Raw genomic sequence first — 26,129 nt, forward strand, 5'->3', positions numbered from 1 at the left:
TTTCTCACGTTCCTTGTTTAAACTGCCCAAACAGTATCAGTTTCTTTAAGCATCTTACTTTCTATATTTCAAGCCTATAGAACTTTTGTATGTTTCTGTGAATTTTATAAAACTTATCCTAATAAATTAGTAAGTGGAAAATTTGCCCAAGCTTAATTATCGCAAATGATCACTGTAGGGTGGATTTGACCCTCTCTCAACCATCAGAGTTGATCAGTGATTTGTACCCAGCTTGTGATTCAAGACATGGTCAAGAAAAGGATAGTTCCCAATCTTCTTTGTATGTAAAATTTTTGTCTCCAGAGAACTTTCAATTATCAGAGAAAACCTATGAGTATACAAAAGGAGAAAATTTCAAACCAAAGAGACAAAGTGTCTTCAACTCAAACTCTAATAAATTTTTGAAAACACAGAGCTGTATTCTATCATCCTGTTCACAGTCTATGGAGCCATCAGTACCATATTAATGCTAAATTTTCTTCCTTTAGCTCCAGCAATAACAAAAAGAACCCGTCGTCCACGTCCCAAACCTAAAACCACACCACATCCAGAAGTATCTCTCACCAAATTGGGTAAATATGTGGTTTTTGGTTTAAAAATATCTGGCTAGTCTACCCCAGTTGGAACTCTAAATTCTAGGCCCATCTAGGATATGGGCACATGTCCTATCTCTCTCATAGGAGTAAAAACTACTTGTTAGTGAGGAGAATGTGAGATAGCTGAGGACCTCTTCTTCCTTCTTAGGAATTCTCAATTAATGACTATTTGACTTACTTTTCTTGCTATTTGATTTCTTGCTATTTGATCTATGTTTTAAACTAAAGCTGTAAAACATTGAGCAAGCACAGTTAGTTCACATCAACTACTTTTATTAAGTCCCCTCTAATTTCCCAAAGCCATCTTAGTCCATATAACAGACACAGGAGGTGTGTTTTGTTTCCCAACCTATTTGCACTGTAATTGCAAACAAAAGCCATAACCAGGTAGAAAGCTACATAAGGCAGCATGTTTGTGCACATATAAATGATCTCTTGCATAGTACAAGTGCTATATGCTAGGAGCATGGAAAATATTTAGAAGATGAAAGACTTGAGATAATTAGGAATAAATCAGGACAGAAATTGGATGAGTAGAGGGATAAGGGAACAGTGACAAGCAGGGAATGTGTTTTAGCTGGCTCCTCAAAGGGTAGCTTCTTGACACACTTCTATTAGTGGCCCCGCAGGATGAGTTAAAGAGGGCTGGGATGTCTCAACAAGAGCTTACATCTGACCCAGTGGGCGTTAGTGATTCCTCCTTCTGCACAGGACCATGCTTTTGCGATTCTTAGAACCAAAGATGTCCAGCCCAGTGATAGCAAACACTGAGAGGAGTTCTTCATCTTATTAAGGACTGCAGTATTCACAGCAGACTCAGCCGCTTCCTGAGTGTAGTCTCAGCTTACTTTTGGCCATCTGTTAGTATGTGTGGTGGACATACCCCAGTGTGATCCCTACAATTTCCCTTGGGCAACACCTTTGTACAATCCGTCCTCTCCCTCTCCTTTTGCCCTCCCTTCCTCCCCTCTCCCTCCCCTGCACTAGCATGGCACACTCACACACATGCATGTGCACACATATACCTAATCCAGGCAGTGACAGCCCATCATCTTTGCCTTATTCTATTGGTTAGAAGCAAGTTGGAGGTCCAGTGCACACTTTGGAGGGGATTACACAAAAATGTTAATACCAGGAGGTGGAAATTCTTGGGGATCCACAAAGGGTCTGTCTGCCACACTGGATTTACATTCAAACATATGAACTGTTTGTTGTGTCTGTCATTATTGATCGCTGTTTATAACTGGCTTTTGTTTTTAGTTTCTACAAAAGCACTAGTTGTCTGTACCATGTGTTTTCCTAAGAAAATGACTAACCAGGTTTTCTAGTGTAGACATATTTATGTTAGCTCATGTCAGATAATTAACCAACAATACATCTTACTCTTGACTTCCGTGAGATGTTCAGCAGAGCTTACAGGCTGTGCCCGCCTATCTTCTGAAAGAAATGAGTCTCTGGTTAAAGTTTGGAGAAATATTCAAAGAAAAAAAGTACATTCACTTATTGAGTTAAGAATATTAAAAATTAACTTCGCAGTCTTAGACGCCTTATTCTTTACTGGTAAGGCGAATTTTCTGGCATTTCATATATTCATAAAATTTCATTGGTTTCTTTTATTACTCTTTTGATCAGTTCCTGACACAACCCTCGAACCAGTTCTTAGAACTGAGGCTCCAGGGACGACAGTAGGTAATGGTGCCTTACATCCATCAGCATGAGCTTCTCCTGATCATTCCAACCCATCTTATCATCCTCATAACCACAGCTTCTCCCCTTCACAAGACTGCTGTGTCATCCTCTGTCATTCAATTACTTCTTAATGTATTGGAGAGTATTAAAAACAATGTCTTATGTTTTTAAGAGTCGAGCATGAATTTAGTCCAATTTACATATCTATAATACCTTTGAATTTGTCATGACTTGCTCCCATGTAACATTTCATCACATTCTTTGTTACTGAGTTTCAAACATAATCACTATGGGGGTGGGAATAAGGGTTTCTATCCCTGATCTCGGCTGAGGAAATTGGCACGGCTATGACGGTGTAATATCTAAATTCCTGCGTTCTTACTATCTGCATGATTTTGTTTTTGTTTTGCCACTTTAGTTAATGATGCAGTCTTGTTTTAGCAAGGAGTAAAGTAGAAAATATGCCAAAGCTGGTAAATTTAAATTGTAAGCAACACCATGAGTATGAAATCTCCCGCAGCTCCCCCATAACTCGGCAAGGTCTGGGGACTTTTCTTTTCATTCAAGAATCCCTGTGAGAAGCTCCTTGAAATATTTTTGGTATATCAATTCATGTTTCTGTATGATTTTCCTTCTTTAGAGAACCATAAATGATATAAAGAGGTACATTATCAAAATTGGAGTGAATATTTCTTTTTATTTGGAGATAGGTCTTATTATGTTGCTCTCGGTAGAGTGCCATGGCGTCACAGCTCACAGCAACCTCAAACTCTTGGGTTCAAGTGATTCTCTTGCTTCAGCCTCCTGAGTAGCTGGGACTACAGGCACTTGCCACCACGCCCAGCTATTTTTTGCTTGCAGTTATCATTATTGTTTAGCAGGCCCAGCTCGGGCCTGAACCCGCCAGCTTGGGTGTATGTGGCCACCGCCCCACTCACTGAGTTATCAGTGCCAAGCCAGGAACGAATATTACTAACTTGATTTTCTGAAACTCAAATTATAACAGTATAATCTTTTCCACAGCTTCTGGAACCCCAAACACTGTATTAACACGAGATTTTCTTCCTTCAGCTCCCACAGTGCCTCAACGAACTGGTCCTCCACATCCCAAACCTAAAACCTCACCGAGTCCTGAAGCACCTCAGACTGAACTGGGTAAATGTGGCATCTTGCTCCCAGGTTCCCCGGGGCCTTGCTCCTGGGGGGCCCAAAGATAGCAAAGGGGCAAGTCAGAGTCAGCAGCTGATTCTGTGTTTTTATAAATTTGTAATGTTTCAGTGGGGTTCTTTTATTATTTTTGCCAGTTCCTGCTACAGTCTTTGAAGCAGTTTCTCCCATAAAAGAGGCTCCAGACACAACATTTGGTAATGTCACTTTCTGACCTTCAGCAAGGAGTTTTGCTGCTCCTTGTCCAGCTCATTCCATTCTCTGTTGCCATCCAGTTCCGGTGTTCATTTTATGAAGGTTCAACATGCATGAAACAAGTTACTGGTGTTCATAAGAAAGCCAGGCCTAAGTCTAGCGTGGGATGTCTTCCTGCTCTGTAACTTACTGAAAATGTGTGTGTGTGTGTGTGTGAGAGAGAGAGAGAGAGAGAGAGAGAGACTTTGCTTTTGGCTTCATCGAAGTTCTCTGTTAAAGTAAATTTTGTATATCCTTGGTAGCATCTGACACTGGTCTATACTAACCAGGCTGTACACAGAAGTTTCTCTATACACCCTCTGTGCATCTACCTTTTTTGTCTGCCTTTTATTTTTGCTGTTCTGTTAATATTTGGTTAATCTGTTTTTAGTGAATTATCTAACAACAAATGTGATCGAGGCTAATAAGTTTAAATAATAAGCCCCATTCTTCATGTGATACTGATTCCCTCTAGTTGCCGTCATAGTTTAAATTATTATTTTGTGGGGGGAGGACAAATAGAGTCTCACTCTGTCCCCTGGGCTAGAGTACAGTCATCATTGCTCACTGTAGCTCAAACTCCTGGGCTGGTCTCAAACAATCCTCCCACCTCAGTCTCAAAGTATTTGGGACTACAAGTGTGTGCCACCATGCCTAGCTGGTTTTTCTAGGTGTTGGAATGATGAGGTCTTGCTGTGTTGCTTAGGCTGGTCTTTAACTCCTGGCCTTAAGATACCCTCCCACCTCTGCCTCCCAAAGTGCTGGGATTACAGGTGTGAGCCACCACACTTGGCCTAGATAATGTTTCACCTTTTAAATCCAGAGAGGAACTCTAGGAGAATGAATCAAAAATACCAATTCTGACTCTCTGAATTAATAATTTCATTAAAAATGTCAATTGTGCACTGAGCTGTCTTCAATAACAGAAGATAAAATAGCATAGAAGAAGAAAACATTTAGAAAGATATATTTCCTAAGGAAATTGTATCAAGAAAGGCAATTTCATGAAAATTGTGTCAAGCTTTGGAAAATTAAAGATTTTTTTAATGCCCATGATTTGTAGAACTATATGCTTTAAAATAACTAAAGGTTATCATTTTTCTGCCTCCAAAAACCTCCCAATGGACATACCATTCACAGCACAAATTTAAAACCACTGCATGTCCAGCTGTACCTGAGACTGCACCAGGTACACACAGGGGCCTTTGCCTTAAGAAGCATAGGAACCTGTTACTATTGTAGCCCACACTCTCCCTAGTGAGGGAGGCCTGAGGGTTTTTATACTCCAGGGTTGGCATATTCATGTTTAGATGAGACCTGTAGGATCTTCCCTCTGACTGCTGAGTAGAAGGCTTTACTTTTTAGTTTGCTGACTAGTTGAGCACAAAATCATTTTGTGCATAAATCCTTGATGTCTCTTCCTTTTCATATAAGGCCATCAGTCTTACCAGATTAGGGTCCTGCCCTTATGACCTCATGTAAACTTAAGTGTTTCTTTAAAGTTCCTGCCTCCAAACGTAGTCACTTTAGGGGTTAAGGCTTCAACATATGAATTAGGAGGAAAATATAATTTGTTCCATACTGCCCTTTACCCAGAAATGTTAAAAAAAAAATTAGTCTAGAGGAAATGGTACACTAACAACATTATTGCTGTAGTTCATATTTTTAAGGAAAAAAATGCTTTTTGTTGGACAGGCACAGTAGTTCACATCTATAATCGTAGCACTCCAGGAGGCTAAGGCAAAAGGATTACTTGAGCTCAGGAGTTGAAGACCAGCCCTGAGCAAGAGCAAGAACTTGTCTCTACTAAAAAAAAAAAAAAAGAAGAAGAAGAAGAAGAAGAAAGAAAAAGAAAAGAAAAATTAGTGCTGTGGTGGGCACCTATAGTCCCAGCCACAGAGGAGGCTGAGGCAGGAGGATCACTTGAACCCAAGAGTTTGAGGTTGCTGTGAGCTAGGCTGGGTAGGCACTCTAGCCTGGGCAACAGAGAGAGACTCTGTCTCCAAACCAAACAAACAAAAACAATAAAACCAGAAAACCTCTTTTGTTTATTTTATTACTTCAGTTCCTGTTACAGACTTTGAACCTGTTACTTTTCAACCCGAGACACCTGGGACAACCGTAGGTAATGACCCTGCCATTTCCAGGCTATTCACTGAGTGCTTTTGCTGTTCCTTGTGAAGTCTGTTCCGTCTCCTCCCCTATTACATTGCTTTTGTCCTCTATGAGATGGCCAACATCATTTCCTTTTGCCTTTCAATCATCTGAAAAATACTGAAGCCACTTAAAAACAAGTTCCCTCTTGTTTTTATGCCCTCCAGGCGTGAGCTTCATTCAGAGTGTTTGCCTGCCCTATGCGTCCTTGACATTGTTGTATCACCTTGTGCTTCGTTTAGCAGTGTTTGGTGTAACACTATTTAAAACAAATTGGGATCCATTTCTTATCAAGGCTGCACATCCATGTTTCTACATGTAGAAAGCTATTTGCACGATATGTTTGCATCTTTGTTGGTGCTTTAAGTAATGATATATCTTATTACTAATTTGACATATAGGAAGTTACTGAAATCCGGAACTTTAACTTCTAAGCCTCTTCCTTAATATGACTCTAACTTCTTCTTTCCTTTCCCTGGACACTGTCTCAGTCATTTTTCTCCCAGTGAGGAATTCTATGGTTTCTCAATACAAGTGTTAATATTCATGCTTTGGGTGAGCGACTCAACTCTATACACATTTATGAATTTGTCCCTAAAGTACTTTCAACAATAAAAAGAAAGCAGATTGGCATAAAAGAAGTGAAAAAGTAAAACTAAAAAGTCAATTCCTTAGAACTTTAGAAAATCTGACAAATTTGGGGAAAACCTCTCCTCATTATCCAGTAAGACCTAGATTAACACAAGGCTTTTTTCTTCAGCTACAAAACCATCTCAAAGAACCCGTCGTCCTCGTCCCAGACCTAAAACCACACCAAGCCCTCAGGCACCTCAGACCAAACCGGGTAAATGTGTGATCTTGTGGTTTAAGGGTGAGCCCTGGCAGCCTGTCCTGGGGAACCCAAATCAGTGCCCATGGTGGGCGGTAGGAGGAGGGCATGAGGCCTGGGTGGGAGCCTCTCCTCTACCCTGCTGTCCAGGAGGATATGACTGGGCGAGACCTGACTGGTACAAGAATATTGTATTTTTCTATATGAGACTCTTCTTTGAAACTATATATGTAGCATATTCCTTACTATCAAATTCCATTTGTATAGTAAAGGTAAAACTTCTTTAGCAGAGCCAACAAGTTCAGTTCAACAGAGTCTAAGTCCCTTGTACATTCCTGTTCCCACAATGGTGACCTTGGGAATGAGTCTCCAGCTGTAGGAGACTCATTCTAATTTGAAAATAGTAAAGTTGAGGACGTGCTTGCTGAATACAAACATGTAGTAATGACTAGGGAAGGAGAAGACCAAGGTGGGCTGGACTTGGACATTGGGCCCACTATAGGATTTAGGTGAATGGAGGGAAGAATGAACCGAGGCAGAAGGGCTGAATGTGTGTGAGGGTCGGCCAGATGGCAGTCCAGTCTAGATGGACTGCTTTCTAGATGGTCAGAATATGGCTGTTGATGCTGCATTTGGAGGGGATGTCAAGACAGTTGAAGGAGGAGTTTGAGGACCTGATTCAGGAACTTAGATATGATACAGAGATATCAGGAGTCTTTGATGGCCACTCTTTTGGAGTTGAGGGCAAATAGCTGTTCTACTGGGCATTACAGACTGAGGGACCATCTTTGTGGGGCCCTCTTACTACCATTGTTTGGACAGTGGTCTCAGACTCTGACTTCCTGGCAAAGTCAAAATAGTTCACTTTGATGATTAATTTTTATATTCATTTCAAACTTATAAACTGTCTATTACATCCATATTTACTTATACATAACACTCATGTTCAGAAGTACATGGGTTTTTTATATAATTTCTTTCTGCATGTATATTAGGTAAATTTATTAAAATATTTTCCAGAGCTGAATTTTCCCTATAGGTTAGTACTCATTAGTTAAAGCCATGGAAAATTTGAGAATTCTCATTTAAGAATATTGAATTCTTTGAGTTATTTAAGATAGTTTAAAAGCTTGAGTGGCACCTGTGGCTCAAGGAGTAGGGTGCTGGCCCCATATACTGGAGGTGGTGGGTTCAAACTTGGCCCTGGCAAAAAACTACAAAAAAAAAAAATAGTTTAAAAAGCTAAGGCTAAGATGGACCATACTATGAGTTTGGCCAAATATTTTTCTTTTTTTTTTTTTTTTCAGTTTTTGGGCAGGGTTGTTTGAACCCATTACCTCTGGTATGTGGGGCCGGCGCCCTACTCCTTGAACCACAGGCGCCACCCTGGCCAAATCTTAAAATAACAAAAATGTATGCATCCCTTTAGTGAAGAAGTTAAAATTTTTCCTTTTTTCTGTAGAAGAATTGATACTATTAATTTTTTTTGTCATGTGAATGCTCTAACTTGTCATATTTTAAAATCTCTTTGGGTTATTGTGTTTTTGATCAGTTCCTGCTACAGTTCTAGAACCTGTAACTCCTATGCCCGAGGCCCCAGGAACAACATTAGGTAATGACAATGCACTATTTTTTCAACAAGTCTTTTCCTGCTTATTGTCAAACCCAGAGTTTCAGTTTGTTTCAGATGATACCAGTATCATTCTTTGTGGTAATTTGATTATATTATTTTTAAAATTATCTGTTGTTTTTAAAAGAATCAATCATGCATGAACCTACTTGAGGGATATATTTGCCATATAACCTACTTGAAATTGCGTCATGTCCTTCTGTATTTTGTTTAAGCAGCATTTGTGATAAAGCAGTCTTTCAAACATATCACAGGTCTCTATCTCCTGTCTAGACAAGTAAAGTCATTACCAGCTTTCCCAGAGCCAAGAGGATCCATTGCTTATCTGTATTTCTACCATTTTTCTACCTGCGTAGTATTTTATTATTTTATTCCTATGAAGGTAATAATACATTCTTAATAGTTGTATAGAAAACATGCCAAAAGTCAAAAGATTAAATTATAAATTCCAGCCTTTGTGGGACTGTCCTTCATTATCCATTCAAATTAAGCAATGGTCTTTGTGATGCCCAGTCAAGCTGCCTTGTGAGACTTTGATTATAATTTCTCGTCTTTATTTCTTGAATTAAAAAGTGATTTTGGTCTTCAAAGAATTGTCTGTGATAAAAGAAGATCTAAGTGCTTTTATCTAAACTAAAGAGGCAGCCATCTAACAAGCTGTAGACGGTCTGGAGTCCTGTGTTCATCCCCCACAGATTCCAGGACCACCGATGATGAAGTTATATAGTAACTTGAGAATTTCTTCCTTCAGCTTCCAAAACATCACAACGGATGCGTCGTCCACGTCCCAGACAAAAAACCACCCTGAGTCCTGGACTACCTGAGTCCAAACCAGGTAAACCATGTGTTCCTGGTTTAAACCGTCCCAGCAGCCTAACTCAGTGGGTCTTGAGTGTAATCACAGTGGTTGGGAGTAATGAACAGGCCTGCAATGAGAGTAATCACATGGTCAGCAACAGGTCCCACTGCAGAGGCAGTGGTGGGACAGCAGGGGGAGGTCTGTGGAGCAAGCAGATGCTTTCTTCTGCTTGTGTGCAATCTTCTCTATCATTGTGCATTTTATTAACTCCTATTTAGCTCTCGAAAATAAAACTTCTTTAGAAAATTTAGGTATATTTGGTGCAAATCAACAAACATCTATAAAATGATTTCTGTGGCCTCCAAATCCTATTAGTACCTTTGGGTATATATATCAGGTGTGGGAAACATGGTTTAGTCCTCAGACCTGCAAAATAATTGAGAGCAGAAGGCTTTCCTTTATAAATAAGGTAAAGGATGACACGAGGTGGTCTCTATGTAAACACAAGATTGGTTTGGGTGTGTTACCAACAAGATCTGCTAGATACATAAATATTTGGAGCAGGGAAAAAAGGATTAAGAGAGAGCTAGAACCTTGAAATCTCTGTAGAACGTGGATTAGTAGAAAGGTGGAAAGAATATAATCAGAAAGAAGAAATACAGGTAGATGCCAACCAGAGGAAAGAGTCTAACTGGAAAACTGACGTACAGGTATCTTACTTCAAGGCAGTAGTCAAAACCTTTCTGCATCTCACTGGGTCCACAGATACCCATGGTGGAGAGACTTAGGTGCTTGATGGAGTGGTGAGATTTAAAGTGGTGGACATCAGCAGGTTCTTCTTTCCCTTGAAGGCGTGCTGTTTCCTTACTTGGAATGGAGGGATACCCTGCTTGATTCATCATGCTCAGGCCTCAGCCTCTTTCCAAAGATGAGTTCTTAGCAATAGCTGTATGGTCCACTTTGGCTTATTAATTCAATAATCAAAAAATGAGGAATAAGGATATAGATACCTGATTTAGCTATGGCCCAATTTTAGGAAATGAACTGTCTTCTCTTAGTTTAACAGTTCTTAATAGTTGTTTTATAATTCTATAAACCATGTCATACTAGTAAGATTAATTATGAAGAAAAATTTTTGGATTTTTTGTTCATTTAAAACACTTGGTTTATTTTAACGCTTTTGGTCAGTTCCTACCGCAGAGTTTGCACCTGCTACACTCAGAACTGAGACATGGGTGACAACACAAGGTAATATCGGTGTGAGCCTCAGTGTTCCTTCCATCGTCAAACCCATTCCATCCCCATCATAGCCACAAATTCTACTGCTTTGTAAAACTCTGTTATAGGCATCTATTGTCATTCCATGATGTTCTTCATCCTAAACTCTTGACTCTTAAAACAAGTTGCCCCTTGTTTTTAAGAGAGCCATGCATGGACCTAACTCGAGTTGTCTGTTGGGCATGTAACCACCCAAAATTGTCTTTTCATCTTGTGTGTTTATTAAGGAACGTTTTACTAAAAGTAGCTTTGAAAAGTAATTTTTGAACGTAACAATTGTTATGGTTACAGGGAGTTTCTAAAGTTCTATTTCTGTATGCTATCTGTGTGGTATTGGTTCTTTGATTGGTATTTTAGTTAATTATATCGTCTTATTTTAGTAAACTGTCAAAAGAGCTTGGAACTGAACACTGCCAGCAGCAGCATGATATTTTAGCAGTGATTCTTAACCTTTTTATGTGAGGAGCCCTATTAACTATTCTTCTCTTCATGAGTTAATCACTTCATTTTACATATGACACATCCTCCTAATGAGCTTTCCTCTGTCAAAGGAGACATGCGATTATAATAAAGGTGAATGTTTCTGATTAAATACTTGAGATAAATTTCCTGAAATATCTGAAAATCTAAACAAGTTTTTAGAAATCTAGAGTCACGTGTCATGCTACCCTTAGCTTCTGAACAGCAGGCTCTGTTGTAACTGAAGGTTTTCTTTCTTCAGCTCCTAAAACTTCAAAACGAACCCGACGTCCACGTCCCAAACCTAAAACCACACCGAGTCCGGAGGCTCCTCAAACCAGACCGGGTAAATGTGGATTTCTGGTAACAGGAGCACATCCTAGCAGTTGCGGGGAATCCGTGACTAATGCATGTACGGGAGTGATGGCCCTTGTGAGCCTTATGTGGGTGAAGGCATACAATGATCTGCGTCCACTATTGAGTTAGTAAAGGATAACACAGTTGGGGGGGGTGGCAGCTGAATTCCTGTGCTTTCTACACAGGGGTCTTTTACTGTATATCTTATTTTCTACTTATTTCATTCAATTCTTAAAGACAAGCTAAAAACAAGCATTTTTTATTTCTAGAAACAAACATTAAGTGCCTTCCATCTTCCCACAGCCACAGCAGTAGTGAGGATATCCCAGGAGGAGGGGGCAGCTTATTTTTAATGCCCTGCTTTGTAGTATCCTCAGGGCCAAATCCTGTCCCAGGAAGAACTATCCAAAGATTGAAGCAGGCCAGCATGTCTGTGCAAAGCAGACTTGGGTTGGGGTGTGCTATAAACATCTGTGAGCTTAGAGGAAGAAAAGTTTGTGAGAAACAGAAATAAAGAATTAGGAGGAAGTTGGGTTTTAAAGTTTAGAGATGAAAGGACGTGTCAAGGCCAGTTGGAGGGCCCAGGCTGCCTGAAGCATGAAAGATTCCATGTGTGATGACAGTGCTGCATTGGGAAGAGTCTGTAACAGCAGTTGAAGAAAGCCCCTAAAGATATGGCTCAACACTACAGCTGATGCAAAAAGCATCAGCGATCTCTTCAGTCTAACACTGCCCTTTTGTAATTAGATCATGGAGCTACTCTACTGGGTACCACAAAGTGATTGTTCCTTCCTTATCCCGATTTGTTGAGTGCCTTTGCCTCCAGTGAGATCTCAGCCTATTTCTAAATATGAGTTCCCAGCAAGCTGAGCCTGGTTCCCTTTGTTGTTGTTTGGTTGTTTTTTTGTCTGTTTGTTTTTGTTTTTGTTTTTTTCTTTCTGTTTCCTCTCAAACAGAAAAGCTACTGATTGTGTCCATGCTCATTTAGACATGATTTTTTTTAAAGCTCCCACAGAAAAGCCACCCATTGCCAAGGCAGATAAGTGTATATTTGGTAAAATATCTAAACAACTTTCTAAAGCAGTTTTCTCCAGTGCCTAGAATTAGGAAATTAGATACACAGAATAGTGAGTTGGGTTTTGAGATACTTACCAGATTGTGTGAGCTGTGACTGAGTGCCTCTTAAAAGCTTCTTTACCTAGCTATAAGGTGACCAGATCTTTAAATAATAATACATTTCATAAAATATCTTAAAATTGGCGTACACCTATTGTAGCATTAGACTGGTAAGATTTAATTGACTGATTTTGACAAGTGTTCATTTCATTGCTTTTAATTAGTTCCTGCTACAGATCTTGAACCTGGTCCTCTTAGAACTGAAGCTCCAGAAACCATGGGTAATGAGAATGCATGTCTTTCAAACAGAGTTTTTCCTATTCCTTGTCATAGCAACATAGTCACAGGTTTTTCTGCATCTTCCGACCATCCCATTGTCCTTTGTTGCCATTCCATTAGTCTTTGTCTTGAAACTATGCTAGGCCATATGTCAAGTTACTAGTTACATTTAAGAGAGCTGCATGAACTAACTTCAGGACATCAAACCTCTCTGTAACTGCTCAACTTTGTCTCATATGATCCTGGGCATTTGTTGAAACAGCACTGATTAACTATTTTAAGCTGTATTTCAAATGTGACTCTCCATCATCCCCTCATTTACGCTGCTTATCCCTCATCAACTGTGGAAATACAGTGTTTCTTTGCTCATGTTATTTTTTGTTGTATTAGGATCTGTATGATATAGTAGTGGATTTGTTGTTTCAAGGAATGATGTTTTCAGTAAATTGTCAAATTTTAAAACATGCCCCCATTTTGAAAGTATACATTATAGGTTCCTGTGGTAGGGTAAACTGACTCTTTCCCCTCCTTGAACAGGGATTATACCAGCACTTCTTAACTTTGATTTAATCAAGAACTACTTTGATATTTTGATGAGCACAGTGCAATAATTATTCATTACTCTTTATGCTTTCAAATATGTGACATCTTTGTTGTACCCATAATGACTTAAATAGCAGGCCAAGACAGCAGAAATGTTTATGTAAGTGTGTAAACAGCTTGTCCAGCAGTTTTCTACATCAGCAAGGAGCAGATAGTCAAACATCTAAGAGGATGCCATGTGACCCCTTAGGGAGACGTAGCTGAGTGCCATCCTGTCTTGGAAGTGTGTTTGAGATTAACGGGAACCCTGGCCAGGGTTTGGCCAAATCTACAAAGGACAAGTGTCATTTTTCTCTCAGTTCTGAAGCTTAAAATTGACTTGTGAAATTCATCTTCGAGTAAATTTGTTAAATCTCTTTGGTTTATTTTATTATTTTTTTGGCCAGTTCTCACTGCAGTCCTTGAACCCATCGCTTTTAGAACTGAGGCTCCAGAAACAACATTAGGTAATGAAATTCCATGTTCCTCAACAATTCTTTCCTGCTTATTTTCAAACCCATTCCATCATCATCATTATCATCACATTGTCATCAGCTATATGAGACTATCTTGTCATCCTCTGCTGTCCTTCAATGTCATATTGCTCCAACGCCACTTGCACTAGAATAATCCAAAATTTCTTCCTTTAGCTCCTAAAAAACAACGAACACGTCGTCCACGTCCCAGACCTAAAACCACATCAAGTCCTGAAGTATCTCGAACAAAATCGGGTAAATGTATGATTCTGTGCTTTGAGGGGTGAGGCCTAGCAGCCTGTCCCAGTGGGACCTAAGGCAGTGGCTGTCATGGGAGGTAACTGTCATCACGTTCTCTAAGAATCAAGTTATATGGCGTGCTTAGATGCTTCCCCTAGAAAGCTATCTGGGAGAACATGGGCTGGGGAAACGCGTGTACCTGATCGCTTAAACGGCTTGGTTTGGATGAAGTTCTTGGTCTCTCTTTAAAGATATGTTTACAGGAAGACTGGCATAGTCACTTATGATTATTTATTGCTGTATCTACATTGAAACATATGAGCTATTTGTTGTAGCCATGATTATATGTGTAAGCAGGTGTTTTGCTCAACTTCCAAGAAATGTAACAAGTTACTTTTATATATACGTACATATATATATTCATATTATATATGCGTATTACATATATGCATATTATATATGTGTATTTTACATACATATATATTCATATATGTTGACTGAACATATTTCCAAAGCAAACTTCCATATTAGTTATAATCGGAAAACCAAATACCTGAGAAAACCTCACATGGGTAGTGCTAAGCCCCTCGGCGGAGTGCAAGTTTTATGACTCCTTCTATGATTGTTTGTGGCAAAATCTTTAAAAAGCAACTATTTGCTTCCAAATTCCAAAGTAGAAAAATATATATTGTGAAACTCATGTTTTAAAAGAAAAACTAGTAGTTTTCATGTGTATTTAAGCTTCCTTGTGTTCATGCTGTTGCTTTTGATTAGTTCCTGTTCCAGGCTTTGAACCTGTTATCCACAGTACCAAGGCTCCAAGCTTAACATTAGGTAATGATTTTTGAGTCTTTCCTTGAATGCTTTTCCCTACTGGTTAAAAACCCTACTCCATCACACTCATGACCAGAGCTGCTCCTGCTTCCCGAGACTGCTGTGGCCGTTCTATTTTATACTTCATCTTATAAGTAGGCAGAAATCTTAAGTCAAGTGTTACCTATTGTTTTGAACAGATGTCCCTGGATCCAGGAAAGAGCATCCATCTGCCATGAACCCTCATTAAAACTGCACCATATGATTCAGTGTTAAATAAGAGGTCCAAATTTTTCCCTTTCTATTTGATATTTAGATCTGTAAGGCAGCAGCAATTAAGTACCACAGACTCCCTCTGAGTAATTTACTTTCTATAAGATTTACGTGCTATTCTCATTATTCTCTTTTATTTTAAAGAATAAAGTGTTCCTATTAACAACAGCAAAAAGTGTTTCCCTGGAAGTTCCAGGCTCCCCAGTCAACACTGAGCTAGAATGTTCTTCACCACAGTTTAGCAGGAGCTCTCCATCTTTACTAACTAGGGATCCTTCTGAGTATCATGCATATTAATGTTTAGTCCTTTAGTTAACAAACATTGTGATTTTGGTCTCTAAAGGAACCCTCAATGACAATAAGAAACAAAATAATATATATTTTTTTAATTTAGGAAATAAACTCAAGAAAATTCTAACGTATTTTAGAAAACACAGGTCCACATAAAATTCTGTCAAGGGTTTCTAAAAACACTAAAGCAATCCAAGGTCTTCTGTTAGTTTCAAAAATGCAAAGGTGGATGAGAGGGAAGCCTCATCCACCTCCCCCCAACTTTAACCTTCCTGGAGCTTCTCAGTTGAAATCAAGAAAATCTATGGTATCTGGAGTAAGAGTCCTTGCCCATTGCATTTGGGTCTGAGAACTACAATAAGATGCCTTGAACTTCCCCTCTTTGCCTTCTGGAGAAAAGGAACTAAGAGTGGTCAACCGCTTGGCAACTGCAGGAGCCATGGTCAGGTTCATTGTTGAAGGAGATCGGTGTTGTAGCTAAATTCATTGTGTACCCCACATAAAGATTGTCTCTGACAAAGGACACGTCTCATTCAGCTCTTTTATACCACTTCATTCATCTCTTTTTAAACATTGCTGCTGCTTTTGCTTAAGCAGACAATCCTTGAGCTTCAGTCTTTGTCCCCAGCACCATATTAGCAGTGAAGTGGGGAGGGATAAGGAGCAGAGGTGAAGATCAAAAGTAAGGGCCCATTTCCCCTCCTAAACAGAGTACCAGGTAATTGCAAATAACCTTGGAGTTTTCTGAAATACTGTTTTCTAGATACAGAACAATTTGCTTATAGGAGATCAGCTTGTCTAACAAGTGGTAAAAATAGAAATTATTCAAAGGAGTCAAGAATACATTGTGGGCTGACAATAGTTGGGTTTTTGAAATAATTATAGGATTTAGATTAGAGGGTGAGGGGGTGAGAACAGCAAAAATAAAACAAAAAGTCTCCATACCCGTTGAGGGTAGCCAAGGGAGTAGGGAAGCTGGAATCCAGAACAAAATACTCCCAGATGGCCTTCAACACTTGGTTAATGTTACTGTCATGACTCAGGCATAGGCAGCTCTTAGAAAGGCTCAGGAGAATTAAGATTCATACTTACCTGGCAGGGAAGATACCATGATCACGAGAATTAAGATTCAGACACAAATAGTCCATGAGATCCAAATTTTGCCAAGTTGGGTGTTGCTTTCCCAGAGAGATGCTTTAAGTCAGGAATGGGCAATTTTTTGTGAATAGTTAGATAATAAATAAGTCTTTTAGACTTTGTTTAGACTGCCAGTCAGTCTCTGTCACAACTGCTCAACTACTGTAGCTTACAGGGAACTGAAACTGATAATACCACAGGTAAATTTAATGTGAATTATTTTAGTTTCTGATGTGGTTTTGTTCCAATAAAACTTTATTTGAGTTGCATACTGTTTCATCTGTCAAGGAATATAATTCTTTCACTTTTCCCATCACTTAGAAAATATAAGAACCATTCTAAACTCACAGGCCAGGCCAGGCAGAGGACTAAATTGGGAAAAGATGTAGTTTGCTGACCTCTTTAAATAGTGCACACTCGGCATGCTTTCCATAACCTTGTGATGCTCAAGGTCTGTGGACTTCAGTTCATTGCTGCTTCTTTCTAAGACCTACGACATACAGTGTTCATCATTGCTCTTACAACTCAAACTCTCTTCTTTCAGCTCCCACTGAATTGCAAACTCTTATTTTGAAACCAGTGACATCGCCAAGCCTAGAAATGACACACAGTCAACCTGGTAAATAGAATATTCTGTCTTTCTGGGTGTGCTGCAAGCTTCAGGGAACACACTATAATCCTCTAAGCCTTGTACTTACAAGTATAAAAAACTGTATTTGGAAATTATATAATACACATTTCATAACTCTGCATAAATATTGTAGAATGTTCTTTTAATGATTGTACATTGGTGTTAATTTACTAATACATCATATAACTATTACATTAGTCAACTGCATAAAAATACTTCATTGAGTTTACTCTGTATTATTTTAGAAAATCATATATCTGATTAAGTGGTCAACAAACCACTTAGAAGAACTGACTTTATGCTTTATTTGTCATCTACAGTCACAAATTTGTGGTTCTCTTTAGTAGTAAACTAAATGAGTGCTCTGCTATCTGAAAAGAATGTTAGTAAAAAGTTTCTCTAGAATGCTAGAGAAACTTCGCTCCTCAGTAATGATATACTGAATCCTTTAATAAAGGCTGCCCTTCAAAATCGAAAACAAAGTTTTAAAAACAATATTAGCAATGCTGTTGCTACTTCCTCACATTTATTGTGAAACATTTGGATCCTGTTTTGTTCTAGCATAGGATTGTAATTTCATGCTTTCTTTTATGGTATCTTCTAATTAGATAGATAAATGACACTTGGGTACTCAAGTTGAAGGTACAAAGTATGGCTATGTTAACGGTAACCTACAACAATTAAAATATTGTGAGTTCAGTTCAATGATTAGTTTCCCTTAGTATTCATAATAATGTTATCCTAACAGTTGAGTACTTACTCAGCACAAGGCATTTTTCTAAATACTTTCTTTGTATTCATTCAATGCTCACGACAACTCATCTCTGATCGTTTGTACTGTTTTGTGTTTTTTGCTAGCTTCCGATGGTCTGGAATCTGTTACATTTAGCCCTGAGACATCAAAGGAAACCATAGGTAAAAATGTCTCCCGGTGGGAAGTCAGGCACGTCTGCTTTTCCATCCCATTGCAAAAGTCATCTTTGGATGTCCTCATGCTTTGTGACATTTCATAGCCACCTGCCTGTGCTGGTGTCTGCTGCTCTCAGAACTTCCTTATTCAGTTTATTCTCACTCCAAATGATACATTTCACTTTTTAATACTCTGGTCGCTCTTTCAATAGGAATGCAGGTGTATATGCACATCCTATTTTTCATTTTCATGATTCATCCCCATGCTTTCCAATGACTCATTCTATGTCTTTTTCATACCAGAATCCTTATACCAAATAAGCAAGGAAGTGAAGTTACATGCTTTGCTTCAGGTAGAAATTGCTGTAGACTCTGCCAGTTACCATGTGTATTTCTCACACAGTGTACTGCCTTCATTTCCTGCATTCATTTCTGCCCTCTGAATTACAGCCATCTTTATAATCTAGCAAAATGTTGCCCTCAAGAATGTATCTGCTTAAGATAGCTATAACCTCTGTGTTCAGATTATCCACAGGCTTCCATTACAGTATATTTTGGGCTGCCTGCCATTAATCAGCCACTCCCCTTTCTTCCCTAGCACCTGCCGAAACAGATTATGTATATCCCACCGCCAAAGCACCACTCAGGCCAGAGGAGCCAAGGACTGAAGGTGGTAAAACTTTACATGCTTTAATTTGTTTATTCAGCACATTTTTACTCGGCATAGGCTACATCCATGGAACATGACAGTTCAAACAATAGTGCATAGTCTATGTTTGAGTAGATATGAAGACCTGTAGCTTCCAACATTCTTCTTCAATTCTTAAAGTGATAAACTCTCTGAATACGGAAGCAAATTCTTATTTCTTTGCTGGTATCTAAAGATTGAGGCATTATAGCATTTGAAAGCCAGCTAATGACAGTTAAACATAGATATTAGTTGGAGGATTAGTATTTTAGGAATTTTCTCCCGATTCTCTTTTTTTCCCTAAATACATTGTCCTATCTATAAAGTTATGATGAAAATTCTGTACAGAGCAGGTGGGTACATTCAAGAAAGAAGTAGTGAACATCTTATAGGTTTTGAAATTGTTTTCCTTTGTTTTGATACAGTTGTGGAATCTATTACATATGGGTCTGAACCACCTGAGACCATGCTAGGTAATAAACTTGTGTGCTTTCTCTGTCCTTGCTTCCACCTGACAGCCTTGGGGTCTCTCTCATTGGGAATTCTCGTTCCACCATCATTCTCTGTCATGGCAGTCACTTTTCATTTCTAGGCAGTCCTACTCATCACCATTGTCCAAAAATGTCTCTTCTCCATTCAGTTCTATATCAAGACCTTGCTTTCTTCCTCTACTTAAGTCAGTGAAACTGCTGAATCTATAGCATCTTTTCCCCCTAACCTTGAACACGCTGCCAGCGTGGTATTGTGTTGAACATTTCAGGTAATAATTGTTTTGTGTGATGATCCCTTTATACTTTGACCTTGCAACATGCCTTCCAATAATGATCATTCCATCACATTCATTGACGTGTTTGATTTTCCTTCTCCATTGTTTAACTATTGAGTAGCATTGTTGAGGAGGTAGGGCCCTAATGTGGCATGAGGATTTCAAAAGTACTTGGTAACATGAAGTTTCTAAGTTTAAAAAAAAAAAAAAAAACAAAACAAGGGGTGGCACCTGTGGCTCAAAGGAGTAAGTCACCAGCCCCATATGCTGGAGGTGGCAGGTTCAAACCCAGCCCTGGCTAAAAAGAAAAATAAATAAAATAAAAATAAAAGTAAAAAGAACCCATGCATTGTGAAGACATAGATCTGCAAGCTATTTTGCTGCAGATTTACATTTTTTATTTTTAAAAATCTATTTGTTATTATCCTGTGTGTCATCTATACTTAAGCCGTGTGGAGCACTATAGTAACCTAAGTACTTTCCTTCAGTTACCATAGAAGCATCACCTCTGCCTTCTCAACCTATAATCCTACCCAGCCCAGATGAGCCCCAGACTGAACCTGGTAAATACATTATTTTGTATTTCACGTATGAGGTGAGTGTTTGCAGAACAGCAATAAGGTGACCTGCATATATCAAAGGCCCTGACTTCATCGCTCTGCTCACAGTCTTTGGTGGGTGATGCTACTGTCTGATTTCCCACTGCCTTCAATAATCACTGAAACGCCAGTGTTGTGTTGTGGATTTTCTTTAGGATACGGCAGAAAAATACCTCTCAGCTATTCTGTAGGTGTTTAATTCAAGGAATAGAAATGTTTCTGAGGAAGAACATTTATATTTTGTTTACACATATATTCTAATTACTTTATCATCCCTACTAGTTTTGCAACTTCTGTGTTCATGTTAAAAATATTGTAAGATATCTACTTTGTGTTTGAAGTTAAGAGAAACCTCCAGAAATAGGCTTACCTGTTCAATCATCGTAGAAGAGGGTGGAACTGGCCAGCCAGCTTGTAATTATTTGGGTATCATACTATTTTCCAATCCTTTCTGCAATGGTTTGGTCATTTCACTATAAACAAGTAAAGAAACTGAAATCAGACCAATTACTTTTGCTGGTCATAAAGGTACAAGGTGGTAGAGTTGGAAACGAATGAAACCAAATCATCATCACGGAAACTAAATGTACCTCTTCTTACAAGGAAAAACTCTCGCATTAGCTATTGGTTTCCATGAAACAGACATTTATCATAAAGAAGTCCAATCTTCTGTTTTGGACTATTAAACTGTTTAATATGGCACTACTTCCAAGGGAGATGTGAATATTAATTTTACTCCTTGTCCTCTGGAATATCCTACTAAACATTGCCTATAAACTCTACAGTTTAAATTTTATAGAAATTCTACATTGACTACATCTGTTGTATCTACTTTTCAAGGTTTCATTTTTAATAGCTCTATTAATACTTACTGTAATGTTTCGTTGCAAATGCTGCCACTAGTGACGCTTACCTCATTCTGTACCGATTTTCATGGAGTGGCTTCAAGGGACACCTCTTCCTTAAGGTGATTTTTCTTATACCCTGGGAAGAGCGAATACCGTATCAAGTGGAACCTCATTAAAGCAAAGGAGTTGAGAATCAGAAAAGGCCATAGAAACTCTAGAATCATCGAATTTTAGGATGGCAAGGATTCTTAAAAAGTGTGTAACTTGATGGAAAACCTGGGAGTGTAGACCCAGCTATTAGCAAAGGGAGCTCTAACCCCCCTCCCCCCCGCCCAGGTCCAGGTTTCTAAACCAGTATAATTTCCAACATCTCTTAGTGTTTATCTCTTTGCAAACAAGAAGATTCCTCCGGAACAATTGATATCCTGTCTATTTTGATTTAATATCAGAAAGAAGCTTCTGCAGACTCCTTCAGTAATTTCTGGGTTCTAAAAACTCTCATTTTCAGCAAGCTTTTCTTAAGGTGTCTGAAACTGCATGATGTTAACACCATTTCCCCTTTTTCATCCCAAACACTAGTTCAACCAAGGGAGGTGTTTCCACAAGCTGCAACCTTGCATCTGATAATGTCTTTCCTTTAACAGGCTATACTTTTAATTTTCTTGGTGAAGAAACAATTGGCTTTTACATTGAATGTCCTAGCACTTTTTTTAGGAATTTCTCAGGAAAAGAATAACTCTCCATAGAAAAGGATTCATGGTGCTTAATTTCTCTTTCCCACTATCACCAACGAAAGTTACATTTTGTTAGTAGATTTATTTTTTCCATTGGCACTTGCTGTTAATACATTTGATATTTGGACTATAATGTGGTAATTTGTTTTTTATTTACGAGACATTGTTATGCATTTGCTTTTAAAATAATAAACCTGGATATTCTGATAAAAGGATGTGAACTTGTAATAAAGAATTCTTGTTATGAAATTTATTTTCAACCTATTTAAGAGGTGTTTGAAGCAGATATTTCTGAAGCTCTAACAGTTTCATTTTGCCAGCTGAATGATCTTGGATGTCATTTAATGTTCCTTTTTGTTTTGTTTCCGTTATATAGAAAAATCATCTTCCTGTACTTTAGGATTGCATTAATTTCTATGTACTTACATCTTCAGTCACTAACAAATGTCTTTGAGCTTCTAGAGGTGTGGTGCTGAAGGGCTCAAGAGTTCCGAACCTTTATCCTTTCTTTTAGCTCCCAAGCAGACCCCACGTGCTCCTCCTAAGCCAAAAACATCAGCACATCCGAGAATCCCACAGACACAACCAGGTAAATACATTATTTTCTCCTTTAGTTTTAAAAGTCCACGGTTAGTAGGATTACTCTGTTGAATGATACCAGATTGAGTTTAGCCCTTATAAAACAAGTCTTTCTCTATAACCTAGTAAATATTTAAATTTATTTTTAGACATGAGCAAACAGTGCATCATTATTCCAGAAAGCTTCCTTAGGATTCTATTACTTAAGACAGGATGGACAGCAAGGGCATTTCTTAGAACGAGGTGCCTGCCGGCTCCCTTTTCCTGCCCCAGCCTGAGACTATATTCCTGTCCCTCCCTTTCTATCCCTGAATGTGATTCCTCCTGCCACTCAGCTAACTTGAAATTTTCAACAATACATGGCCTGCTTACCAAAAAGTATCTGAGGCACACTCACCGAGTATACCAGGAAAGAGATCTTTACTAACACTGATGGTCTAGAGGAAGGAAGATGTTTGAACCGTCACAATTATGCATGATCCAGCTAGTGATTCTGGGTTCCCATCACAAGCACTTCAGTTATATATCAGAATTTCTGTTGATAAAGGGAAAAAATTTTTAAAACCCTATGATTTTAGGTATGGTATCTAATATCTGATTCTGAGAGAAATTTTACTAATCACTAATTTTTTTTCTTTAAAGGAAAATTCCCTCAAAGACTATTTTATATTCCATATCTAACTAATGATTTTAAATTTGCCTTATTTCACTTATTTTTAATTCTTTTCTAATTACTTAAAACTCAGCTAGGAAAATAATATATCCTGATACTTACGTACCCATGCCACATTCTCCCAAAGAATAAGAAATTTTAAATAATAACTATAATGCATTTGAACATGAACATAGAAGAAGTACTGGTAAAAATAGGTAATAACTAGTGAACAATGATTAATTAATAGAATAGGAATAAAAATATATATCAAATTTATAAAACAAATCAAATTAGTAAGTAAATAAAACAAGTATTAAAACCAAAACCTAACTTTATAAATCAACAGATAAAATTACATGGGAAGCTTGCAACTTTTTTTTTATTAAATCATCACTGTGTACAATTATGGGGCACAATGTGCTGATTTGATATACAATGTGGAATGCTTAAATCAGACTGATTAACTTAACCATCATCTCACTTATTTGTTATGGTAAGACATTTATTTATTTTTGTTTTGAGACAGAGTCTCACTCTGTTGCCCAGGATACAGTGCCTGACCCAGCCTAGCTCACAACAATCTTAAGATCCTTGGTTCAAGTGATTCTCTTGCCTCAGCCTCCCAGTAGCTGGGACTTCAGGCACGTGCCACAATGCCTGGCTAATTTTCTTATTTTTACTGGAGACAGGGTCTTGCTCTTGCTCAGGCTGGTCTCAGACTCCTGAGCTCAGGTGATCCTCCTGGCTTGGTCTCCCAGAGTGCTAAGATTACAGATGTCAGCCACTGTACCCTGCCAAAAGCCCTCAATTTTTTTTTTTTTTTTTGAGACAGAGTCTCACTTGGTCACTCTTAGTAGAATGCTGTGACATCATAGCTCACAGCAACCTCAAATTCTTAGGCTCAAGTGATTCTCTTTCCTCAGCCTCCCAAGTAACTTGGACTACAGGCACCCAGCTATTTTTGGAGATGGGGTTACCTCTTGCTCAGGCTGGTCTCAAACCTGTGAGCTTAGGCAATGCACCCACCTTGGCCTCCCAGAGTGCTAGGATTATAGGCGTGAGTCACTGTGCCCGGCCCCCCTCAACATTTTATATAAATACAAAGCATAGAACAAGAGTAGAAAAGAAATGAGCAGTAAAAATAAGCATGAAAACTCAATGAATGTTGGACTATAAGAGAAAAGATGAAAAATAAGAACCCCAGGGGGTTAGACATTCAGGCTATAAATTCCTGCTTAGTAATTTTTTTTTTTTTTTTTGAGACGGAGTGTCACTATCTCACCCTCAGTAGTGTGCTGTAGTATCACAGCTCACAGCAACCTCTAACTCTTGGGCTTAAGCGATTCTGTTGTCTCAACCTTCCAAGTAGCTGGGACTACAGGTGCCCTCTACAACGCCTGGCTATTTTTTGTTGCAGTTGTCATTGTGGTTTAGCAGGCCCAGGATGCCCGCCAGCCTAGGTATATGTGGCCAGCAACATAGTAAAAGAGACATAAAGTAACAGGAAAAAATTTATTTGTAATTATCTTTTGAGGCTGTACTTTATACTAATTAAAATGCAGTATAGTAAATCAGAAACTTACTCTAATTTCTATTATACTGTATTCCAAGCTACAAATTTAATTTTGAATTAGACCTTTAGCCAACCTCTTTTGATAAAACATGCAGCTTTAAAAGAGATTCACATGCTCAGTGAGTCCCACTTTCTAACCTGAAACCCTGGAGTGGCTGCCAGACTGTAAGGAGAGGAGCGCCTGACATTTCCCAGTGGAGAGTCACTTGCCATCCGTCTCTTATAGAAAGCAGCTGCAGCTCAGATGATTCTGGCTTCATCAGTGCTACTTAATGTGAGGAAATAATTTGGAAAACTGATTATGAAAACCAAAATACATTCTAAACATTCTTACTAAAAGGGGGTAGAACTGGGATCTTCTTGACCATGTAAGAATATGAATCTTATTTATCAGGTACCAGCAATATTCTAGATTTTTGTTTATCATCTTCCATGGATGCATGTGTGTGTACAAATATGTATCACACAAAAAAATTTTGAGACAGGATCTTGCTGTGTTGCCCAGATTAGGGTATAGTGATATCATCACAGTTCACTTGCAACTTCCCACTCCTAGGTTCAAGGGATCCTCCTGCCTCTGCCTCCCATGTAGCTGGGACTACAGGCATGTGCTACTATGCTCACCTAGTTTTTCTATGTTTTGTAGAGATGGGGTCTTACTCTCTTGTTCAGACTTGGTGTCAAAAACTATTGTATTTTAAAGATAAATATCAAATCCTAGTATTTCCTCCCTTACCCTTGGCTAGCTCTTATAAATTTCAAAAGGTCATTTGGTGAGGAAAATGTTCTGTTTATATGTACAATACCAACGCAGAAGAGGGTTGCTGGGCTATAATATAATGTCACCTAACAGCAGTGTATATTACTTAAAGTACAACACAATTTGTTCGTTCACCATCTTTTTTCACGATAAAATTCTGTAACTAGGCATGTTACCTTTCTTGTTAGTTTTACTTAAAATATGTTTATAAGTTAAATAGAAACATGGAATCTTTATGTTGCACTTGAGGGCAAAGTGGGATCCAAAATTCGGAACAAATCATCAGGAATATTTTACAAGTGAATAAAGGTTTGATTTTTAGATTTCTGGTAACAGGCATAGGTAACAGGCAACAATCCCATTGTTAATTTTATGCATAGAGATCTTATAACCATGAAACTTATGGATGATCCCAGCTTTTGGATGGACAAACAATCTGAAATTCAGGATCACGTTCAGACCTTTTAGTGTCAAATTTGTAAATATCCTTTACAAGTGAAAAAAAAACTTTGTAGTAGTATAATTTTCACATCATTTTGACATTTCACATTTGATTCTTATGATCACATTTTGTTAGAACACATTTATTATTTTCACCTAAAAAAACGAGAAGGAAGTTAAAATCTGACTGGCAGAACTGAGCTATAAAGAGCCCACGTGTTTGGACCTACTGATAATGTCTGATCGTCAGCATTTGATTCAAGACTTGAGTCTGGCACTTAATAACCATGTAACCTCAAGCAGATAATGTCACCTACCCACAACCTTGTTTCCTTACCTTTGAAGTGTAGTAATAATTCCTTCCTTCCAGCATTATGGAAAGCATCAAAGGGAATAAACTTTATAAAGGCCTTTTTGAAATTGCAGAATACACTATAAATAAGTTATAAGAATTTTTTCCTGTATCTATTACATCAGCATCTGTTACCCCAAAGGAACAGTGGTAAAGAGCCAATTTCGGTTGGTTAATGAGTTCATCTGAAGGTGT

The 26,129-nt window shown here is 38.4% G+C and overlaps 1 protein-coding gene across 3 annotated transcripts in view; it reads left to right on the plus strand.

The window, feature by feature from the left end:
* Nucleotides 1-26,129, plus strand: part of ABI3BP (ABI family member 3 binding protein) — a 233,430-nt gene that overhangs the window by 148,319 nt on the left and 58,982 nt on the right. For 2 of the 3 annotated variants that reach the window (XM_023508061.1, XM_012812736.2), the window contains exon 19: nucleotides 22,089-22,163. In XM_023508061.1, coding sequence (XP_023363829.1) covers nucleotides 22,089-22,163 — 75 coding nt within the window. Of the gene's footprint in view, nucleotides 1-488; nucleotides 573-2,228; nucleotides 2,286-3,356; nucleotides 3,441-3,589; nucleotides 3,650-6,600; nucleotides 6,685-8,221; nucleotides 8,282-9,050; nucleotides 9,135-10,286; nucleotides 10,347-11,097; nucleotides 11,182-12,532; nucleotides 12,590-13,576; nucleotides 13,637-13,819; nucleotides 13,901-14,659; nucleotides 14,720-16,943; nucleotides 17,019-17,888; nucleotides 17,946-18,537; nucleotides 18,610-19,052; nucleotides 19,101-19,890; nucleotides 19,957-22,088; nucleotides 22,164-26,129 lie in introns of all 3 variants that reach the window. The other variant, XM_023508060.1, reaches the window with a different exon arrangement.

The sequence above is a fragment of the Otolemur garnettii genome, unplaced genomic scaffold (genome assembly GCF_000181295.1).
Source record: "Otolemur garnettii isolate 467f Iridium unplaced genomic scaffold, OtoGar3 scaffold00220, whole genome shotgun sequence".
Taxonomy (NCBI): domain Eukaryota; kingdom Metazoa; phylum Chordata; class Mammalia; order Primates; family Galagidae; genus Otolemur; species Otolemur garnettii.